The 10000-nt window shown below is 33.5% G+C and overlaps 2 protein-coding genes across 2 annotated transcripts in view; one reads left to right on the forward strand and one right to left on the reverse strand.

Moving 5' to 3' along the window:
- Positions 1-3624, forward strand: part of LOC143021687 (retinol dehydrogenase 14-like) — a 54283-nt gene extending 50659 nt beyond the window's left edge. Inside the window, exon 11 of the mRNA XM_076179314.1 lies at positions 2652-3624. The gene's annotated coding sequence lies outside the window, so the exon portion shown is untranslated. The remainder of the gene's footprint in view (positions 1-2651) is intronic.
- Positions 1-10000, reverse strand: part of LOC143021400 (uncharacterized) — a 31070-nt gene that overhangs the window by 2278 nt on the left and 18792 nt on the right. Inside the window, exons 14-17 of the mRNA XM_076178836.1 lie at positions 7602-7713; positions 4781-4908; positions 2207-2289; positions 144-255 (exon numbers count right to left, since the gene is read on the reverse strand). Coding sequence (XP_076034951.1) covers positions 144-255; positions 2207-2289; positions 4781-4908; positions 7602-7713 — 435 coding nt within the window. The remainder of the gene's footprint in view (positions 1-143; positions 256-2206; positions 2290-4780; positions 4909-7601; positions 7714-10000) is intronic.

Genomic DNA, 10000 nt, shown 5'->3' on the forward strand with positions numbered 1-10000 from the left:
ACTCGCTGCCATCCTCTCCCTTTGTACGTCTCATCTCCAAATTTACCTTCAACTTTCTCCTATAGCATACCACCCCAAACTCCATCACCATCTTAAATCCTCGTTTGACCCTGCGCACTTAGATTAATCAAATAAACACATACCTGTTCCTTGAAGGTAATGACTCAGTTGTTTGACGAATAAAATGTTGCATAACTTGGAGTTGTTGTAAGCTTCATAGGGGCCAACATACGGTCTATTCTTATTGTTCAGGTCCTGTCACAAAAATTAACTTAAGATAATATAATTGAAATGTTGCAGAGCAATACAAAATAAAAGATAAATTAAAATAAAAGAGAAGGAATCAAATAAAAGAAAATTGAACTACACTAAGTGGATTCAAGTTTGATTAAGTTTAATGGAATAAAATTAGATAAAATTAGATAATGTTATATCAAATACAATTAAGATTTGATCGAAGTATGTTAAATCAAATTGAATTAGATGACATTCAATTAAATTTAATTCATACATAATAATCAAACTAAGCCAATATAAATGAATTTCTATTAATTCAAATTGGTTGATTTTATTTGATGAAATTAGATTAGATTAAACTGAATAGTATTAGTTTTGATGAAATGAAATATATTTCAGCAATATAAAATATGAAAAAAAGAAGTTATAATAACAATGATAATAGTAATAATAATAATAATAATAGTAATAATAATAATTAATAATAATAATTATAACAATAGTAATAATAATATATAAATAGGTATAATAATGATAACGATGATAATAATAATAGTGACAATAACAACAATGATAATAGTAATAATAACAATACATAAACAGGTAGAAATATAAATAGCATAATAAAAAAGTATCTAATTAGCTAAAACCTAAATGAATAAACAAATAGATAAATAAATAAATAGATAAATAAATAGATAAATAAACCAATAGATAAATGAACAAGTAAATAGAAAAACAGCTAAATAGACAAATGGTTAAATAGATGAATAAATAGATAAATAGATTAGACAAATAGTTGAATAGATAACTAATAAAACAAATTCTTTTATTAATAGATGTAAATTAATGAATGAATAGATAAGTAAATTAATAAGTAAATAAATCAATAAATAAATCAATGAATAAATAAGTAAATATAAAAATAATTAACCAATTAATCAAAGTATATAGTGTATTTCCGCCTCCGAGAAAAAAAAATACTAGGACTACTTGCGCGATCTTTTTATTTCTAAAGGCCTTCAGTGATTAACAACCTATATAAATCGTTAGTTCGTCCACATTGACAGATTAAAAAAAGTACAACGGCGAGCCACAAAACTGAATCTAAATATCAGAAATAAACCATACGATAATCGACCAAAACATATGAATCTATTTTTCCTACAAAAGCGTATTCTCCAGGATGATTTGATACAGGTCTTTAAAATCCTCAAGGGAATTGACAACATCACAAGTGAGGAAATTTCCACACTGAATGCGAATCAGACAAGAAATAATGGTCTCAAACTGTCGGGAAATAAATTCAACTTGGAATTGGATAGAAACAACTTCGCCAACCGTGTAGTTAATGAACGGAATAAACTTCTTGCAGAGGCAGTGCAATGTAGTACAGTTTGATCTTTTAACATTCATTTAGATAAACACCTAAGCAATATGCTATAATGACTCCCATTTATTTCATTTCATTTATCATTTGATCACTATTATTTATAATTATTTATGTTTGTTTATTATTTATCATTATCTATTTATCTATTTTACTTATCTAGGTACGTATTTATTAATCAATTAATCTTTTTTTGCATCCGACCTCGTTAAGGACCAAAAGGTCTCATATCGGCATGCTCTTCTTTTGTAATCCTTAATATTTAAATAATAAATTAATAGAAAAATAAGTAAATGAATAAATATTTGAATAAATAAATGAATAAACAAATAGATAAATATATAAATATATATACATATATATATATGAAATATATATATATATATATATATGAATATATATATATATATATATAAATATATTATATATATATATATATATATATATATATATATATATATGTATATCACAGATCACATTAAGACTAAGTCACATCCTGCTAGTGAATACAATCATCCTGAATTTGCCAATTCAAATTACACGATCAGCCACGGTCCGCCCCGTGGAAGTGAGACTTACGTTAATATCGAAGTCTTTTGCAAAATAGTGAGCCGTAGAGGCGACCGCAATGATTCGGCTGGGTGAGCTTTTTTTCAGTAACCCTGAAACAAAGGATTTCAAAGGAATTTCAGGGTTCATTGTGGGATCCACAACAAAAAGTAATGTACATACAATCAGGTTATACATTTCCTGTTGGCCAAGAAACGATTGTTTGTGGCAAGCTTTTTTTCTTTTTTATGATTAATAACACAGGACAACCTTTTTTTTTCATCTCAATTGCATGAGGTTTCTTTATTGTTCCTTACTATTTTTGATCTGGTTTCGAATGTGGAAATGATATTGTTGTGTATACTCCATTTTTCGCGCAATTTAGGGGATTACGTTTTAGCCTTTTGCGGCCAAATAAATTACGCGTTTATGGCATCAAGAGAAACATATATTTTTGTTTGTTTTTTGCTTTCAGAATTGATGATGACTACAAGGAGACATCAGTGTGTGAATAAGCCTGATGCTGTCTGCTATATTTATGAGTTCGCGTTTATTTGTCAGAGGCGCAATTATAACATCGCTTATGATGCGACCCTATAACGCGTACTTCGGACTTACTCGTGGTGATCAAGACAAGAAATGACGTCACAACTGCGCATAAATGCAGCATGACTGGACGGGAGGGAAACCTGGCGAGAACCGGAAGACCACAAAACTGGCTCGTATTTTTAGCTGATGAATTCAAAAGGCGTTGGCAAGATAAAAACAGACATAAAATAACTTATCCTAGCATTCCCTCAGCAATTCGACCTACTCTGCACTCTGATAAGCTACCAATTCCACTTTTTAGTGGACTGTCCCCATCTGAAGATGAGGGTATCGACGAAATGCAAGACACTGACGATGAAACTCAAGAAATACTGGCAGATTCCGACGATCCTTCTTACGCTACATCAGTCATCAACTCTTCAGCAGTTTAACCAGCGAGAGCTGAATGACCTTGGACGTGATTTGGGTCTCTCCAAAAATGCAGCAGAAGTGATAGTTTCTAAGTTGCAAGAAAAGGCTTTACTGAACCAAACCACAAAAGTTTCATACTCCCGAAACCTGGAACAGGTTTTGTGGATCTTTTTTTTTTTTTTTAATGAGGAGAATAAGTTTGTTTATTGCCATAATATCTCGGGTCTTCTCCAGGAATTAGGGATCCCAATGTATAATCCAAATAATTGGAGATTATTTCTAGATAGTTCTAAGCGCAGCCCGAACTATGTTCTACTATGTAATGGCAATGTCTATGCAGCTGTTCCAGTAGGTCATTCTGTGTGTTTACGAAAGGAGCATAATGACATAAGAAATGTGATAGACCTACTAGAACACCACGAGCGTAAATGGACAATTTGCGTGGACCTCAAAATGGTGAGCTTCATAATTCGTCAACAAAGAGGATTTACAAAGTATCCCTCTTTTCCGTGCATGTGGGACAGCCGAGCTAGAGACAAGCATTGGAACCAGAAAGAGTGGCCCTTACGTGAGACTCTGGAAGCTGGTATGCCAAATATTGTCAATGATCCAATCGTCAGTCGAGAAAAGATCATATTTCCTCCTCTCCACATCAAGCTGGGCCTGATGAAACAGTTTGTCAGAGCATTAAATACTGACGGTGAATGCTTCCAACACATAGTCTCGGTTCTCCCTGCTTTGTCATTCGAGAAGATCAAGGCAGGTGTGTTTGATGGACCACAGATTCGCGCACTTGTACGTGATCAAGACTGTCAGAAAGATGAATGATAAAGAAAAGGGAGCTTGGCTTTCATTTGTGGCGGTAATGGAAAACTTTCTCGGTAATAAAAAGGCTGACAACTATGAAACCCTTGTAACAACCTTGTCAGCTTTTCATGACCTTGGATGCAACATGAGTGTCAAACTCCATTTCCTATAGAATCATCTTGATAGATTTCCTAAGAACTTAGGGGCAGTAAGTGATGAGCAAGGCGAGCGGTACCATTAGGTCATCAAGAGCATAGAGGAGCGCTACCACGGGAGATGGGACAAATATATGGTGGCAGACTACTGCTGGACCATTAAACGCAAAGAGCTTCATAGAAACCGATTTCTTACCGAACAATGAGTTTCATGTAAATTTTAACCTTTCTGTTGATGAAACACGTTTCAAATTGTGTTGTGAATAAATATAGATTATGTAACATTTTCTTTTTTCATTCATCAGCTAATTTAATGAAAATTTAATCACATGTTTCTGATAGACGACGATGCCAGTGAGACGAAGACAAAATTTTGATATTTTGAAATACCTCGATTAAGAAAAAAAAAAAAAGAACTTTAAGGAAAAATCAACTTCATATCTGAAACAAGTTCATTTAAGATAGATAATACCATGTCAATGCAACAAAAAATTTGTTGAGCTATGTAATTAGTATCATACCACAATACTAATCTGATCTCTTGTGTACCATCCAATTCAAGAAGGTATAGTGTATCGGATGACTCTGGATCTGACTCACCTAGTGAGCTTTGGAAAGTGACGTGAATATAGACTTTATATCACACTCGAACATTGTTTTCGATCGTGATTAAGCTTCTTACCCAGAAGGATATTCGTAAGAAGAAAGTGGCCGAGATGATTTGTTGCTAGGGTGAGTTCTTGGGCCTGACCTGTAAAGGAGAGTCTTGCTGGTCCAGGGATTCCGGCATTGAGGATCAGGACATCCAGCCTTCACGTTCATAGGTAAAGGAATGTTGCAGTGAAGTGAATAATAGATATTAGGACTACATCATTAATCCAAAGCAAATATGGTAATGCTAGGTAATTATGTCATTAATGAAAATTAACAAATAAATAAAACAAATTAATTGATGAATAAATAACATATAAACAGATACATAAATCAGTGTGTGTATATATATATATATATGTATATATATATATATGTATATGTGTGTATATATATATATATATATATATATATATATATATATATATACATATATGTACAACACTGAATGGGTCCCAGTGATTAGAGATACATTTAAACAACCATAATGCACGCAGTACCACATTTCAATTTCAGCATGCTGGCCTTTGATGGCTTACAATTAAAGTGCATTGTGGTTGTTAATATATATATATATGTATATATATATACATATATATATATATATATATACATATATACATGTATATATATATATATATATATATATATATATATATATATCTATATATCTTTTTTCTACCACAAATCACTTCTAATTCCATGCCATCGCAGTCGAGACTGAAGAATCGCTCGATGGAGGCATTCGTTGGAAATTGAAACATGGAAGAGCCAATGCGCTATCTCTTTATAGCGCATTGGTACGTATATATATATATATATATATATATACAGATATAGATAGATATAGATATATGTATATATATATGTATATATATGTATATACACTATATGTATATATATATATATATATATATATATATGTATATATATGTATCTATATATGTATATATATGTATATATATGTATGTATATATATATGTATGTATATATATATATATATATATATATATATATATATATGTATATATATATATATATATATATATATATATATATATACATATATAATACCTTCCTGTCTACTCTGTCATAAGCCTTCTCTAAATCCATAAATGTAAGAAAATTCTTACTTTTTGCCCCCCCCCCGAAATACTCGCAAATCTGCCTAACTACCCAAAAAAAAAAATCATACACCCTTTACCTCTTTTAAACCCACACTGATCCTCACCAATTACTACCTCTGCTCCATTCCTAATTCTCTCAATTAAAACCTTCCCAAATGCTTTTCCAACTACACTCAAAAAAACTCATCCCTCTAAAAGTAATACATTCACATTTGTCCCCTTTACCTTTGTAAAGCGGATCTATACAAACACTTCTGCAGTCCTCTGGTACACTCTCCTTATCCATGCATACGTTAAACAGTCTCACTAGCATATCCACTATAACCTTTATCAGACACACTTCCTGACACCCACCCAATCCAGGAGCCATACCAGCTTTCGTAATTTTCAAAGCTCCTTGTATCTCATCTTTACCTTTATCTCTGTATTTTTTCCCTCCCATCACAGTCATTCCTCTAGTTCCTTCCCCTACTACATTCAATTCCTCCCTAACTTCCTCCACGTTCAACAACTCCCTAAGATACTCTACCCATATTCCCCTTACTGCCTTCACTTCCTTTAACATATGTTCATCTGCACCCTTCATCTTCTCCTCTCGAGCTGATTCACGCCTCCTAACTCTATACACTTCCTTCCAAGACATATCTTTATTCCTCTCAATATTTTCTGTCCTACTGCTATCATAATCTACACCCTCTCTCCTCTTTGCCTCCCTCACCTTACGTTTTGCTTTCTCCTATTTTTCTTGCACCTCTCATATGTTTCCCTAGTCCTACTTTGCATCCAATCCACAGAAGCTCGCCTTATCTCCTCTACTGCCACCTTCACTTTATCATCTCACTCTTCACTATCCTTCCTTCTAATCCCCACCATTCCTCCTCGTCCCACATATCATCTCTGCACACTTGGTCACCTCCTCCTTAAAACATACCCATTCTTCTTCTTCTTCTACTAACTCTTTCCATCACCTCTCAGCTCCTCCTGGTATTCCATTTCTTTTTACTTTCCATCCAATTTGAAATAGAAAACGAGCTTGTCCCACATTCATTTAATTGTGGATTTGAATATGCACACCTTGTCACTCCCTCCTTGAAACACTCCCATTCCTCTTCCACTAGTACCTCTACTCTATCCTTCACCACCTTCCACACTCCTCTCAACTCCCCCATATACTCCCTTCCTTCTTATTTAAACAGTTTCCTCTCAGCACTTCCCTACCTCAAGCCCTTTTCCTCTCTCCCATAAGAACATGGACATCCAGAATTCTTCCTGCACTTCTCCTGGGTACCACTACATAGTCCATTAATGCCTTATCAACTACCCTTCCATCCACCACCCTCCCCTAAGTGTGATTGTGCCTGAATTTTTTTTCCGAAACACTGTGTTAGCTATCATCAACTCTCTAAACACATCTCCACCATTAGATATTCACTATGATTTTTACAAGATACTCCAAACTTCCCAACCACTCAGCGTATTATATACATATAGATATATATATATATATATATATATATATATGTATATATGTGTGTGTGTGTGTGTGTGTGTGTGTGTGTGTGTGTGTGTGTGTGTGTGTGTGTGTGTGTGTGTGTGTGTGTGTGTGTGTGTGCGCGCGTATGTGTGTTTATACATACATATATACATACATACACACATACATACATACAAACGTACACACAGCCAGACGAGTACATTGCCTTGATGCGCTGTATCGGGTCTTACCTCTTTTCCTTGTCGAGGAATGCGTTGGCGAACTTCCTGACGGAGCTCATGTCGGAGGTATCCAGCAGCTGCACCTCCACCAAGTCGTTGCCTGTGTTCTTCCTTATCTCCTCTGAATATTACGAATATAAGAAATTAATATTTATATTTGATTTAAGGTTTCGCAGATTGTAGTATATGTTACGAAATATAAGAAATTAGTACTTATATTTGATTTTATGTTTTGCAGGATGTTATATAAGTTACAAAATATAAGAAATTAACATTCATATTTGATTTAAGATTTCGCAGGATGTAATGTGTTATGAAATATAAGAAATTAACATTTATATTTGATTTAAGGTTTTAGAGGATGTTATATATGTTACGAAATATAAGAAATTAGCATCTAAGGTTTTGCAGGATGTAATATAGGGTAAAAAGATCAGTGTTAATTGTTAAAGGAGTGTTTTAGTATTACAGAAGAAAATCTTAGAAACGATGGCAGAAACTGATTTGAAAAACTGACGAGATCAGGAGTAGCATAATTGATGATGGAAAGAACATAGAAGTGCGTGTGTGTGTGTATTTACATAGTTGTATTTTACGGGAAGGGGAGCTATGCTCGTGGGGTCCCGTCTTCATATCTCATTTTATCTAAACTGTTTTTAAATTCATGTATTGTTTTTGCACACACCACTTTCTCATCTAACTTGTTTCAAATATCTATTACTTTGTGGGGAAAACTGTTCTTTTTCAGGTCCCTTCTATATCTGTCTTTCTTGATTTTCTTTCCGTGTCCTCTTGTATTTCCACTATCCCATTTTATTAAATCCTCTCTATCAATAGTTTCTATGCCTTTCATGATTCTATAAATAGTTATCAAGTCTCCTCTCTCTCTTCTTTGCTCTAATATCTGTAGCTGAAGTTTTGCTAGTCTCTCTTTAATGATAATTCTGAGAGTGTTGGTGTCAATTTTGTAATTGCTCTTTGTATTCTTTCAAGTTTGGTTATAATTTTTTCTTTCTTTTTTTAAGTTAGTGACAACGTCGTCGTCGTTGCATATTTCAATCTTGGTCTTAGTATTTTATTCACCATTTCTTCGTCCAGGTATGTAAATGTCACTTTGATTGTTATCAAATTATAAGTTTCTCCAAAAATATTCTTATATGTTTCTCAGGGGACATATTATTCATAATAATGACTACCAGGTCCTTCTCATTTTCTACTTTTTTATTTCTTCTCCCAATTTATATGATCCCACTATTCTTTTTTGCGTCTTCCAAATTCCATTATACAAATTCCATCTCCCACTTCCTACTCCATTCCCATACTTTATTGAGATCACACTGCAGCTACTCACAATCTTCTTCAATGTTCACTTTTTTCAACAATTTTGCATCATCCGCAAAGAAGCTCATATAACTTTCAATTCCCTCATCCATATCATTAATATATATAGCAAACATTATTGGGGCCAGAACTGTTCCTTGTGGAATACCACTTATCACTTCATCCCAATTAGAATGTTTATCTCTTATCACTTCAGTATTTTGTCCTGTATTCTTCCTGCAGTTTATAATTTCTTAATCAACTTCTTATGTGGCATCTTATCAAAAGCTTTTTCAGGTCTAGAAATGCACAATCAGCCCATCCATCTCTTTCTTGTATTATATGTATTAGCCTTGAATAGAAACACATTAAGTTTGTGACGCACGATTGTCCTTGTCTGAATTCAAATTGCCTTGGATTTAGAACGTTTTTTTTTTTTTTCCATAAGCCTTACCCATCTAATTTTGATCATTCTTTCACAAATTTTAGCTATCGTACTAGTGACACCGGTTTATAGTTAGTAGGGTTTTCTTTGTTTCCCCCTTTATATATTGGTACTATATTTGCTCTTTTCCAATCTTCTGGAACTTTTCCTTCTTTCAATGAACTGTTTAATAGGCTATGTATTTCGTCTGTTAGTTTATTCCTGCATTGTCTCAAAATCCAGTTTGCTATTTCATCTGGTCCATGCGATTTTCTGACATCGAGATTACTCAAGTGTTTCATTATTTCATTCCTTGATACTTCTATCTCTTTCATAGGGGGGACTTTCTCCCATTCGATATCTCTAGGTTGTATGTTCTCCCTTGTAAACACCGATTCAAAATGCTTGTTCATAATTTCTGCCATATCTATTTCCTCTATGTATTCAACTCCTTGTCGTAGTTTCTCTAATTCTTGTTTGTTTTTCAGTTTGTTGTTTAAGTTTCTTATACTTAATAAAAATAAAATCTGTCATTTCCCGAGATGCGGCGGGCCGGTGCAGCCGGGGGCTTGTGTTGTTTACAAATCTGTAAAATAGTTTTGGTTGATCTTTACATTTTTCTTTGACATCTTTTTCGTATCTTCTCTTTTCTTCTCTGCACACT

Source organism: Oratosquilla oratoria, chromosome 42 (genome assembly GCF_046742065.1).
Source record: "Oratosquilla oratoria isolate Oo_2021 chromosome 42, ASM4674206v1, whole genome shotgun sequence".
Taxonomy (NCBI): domain Eukaryota; kingdom Metazoa; phylum Arthropoda; class Malacostraca; order Stomatopoda; family Squillidae; genus Oratosquilla; species Oratosquilla oratoria.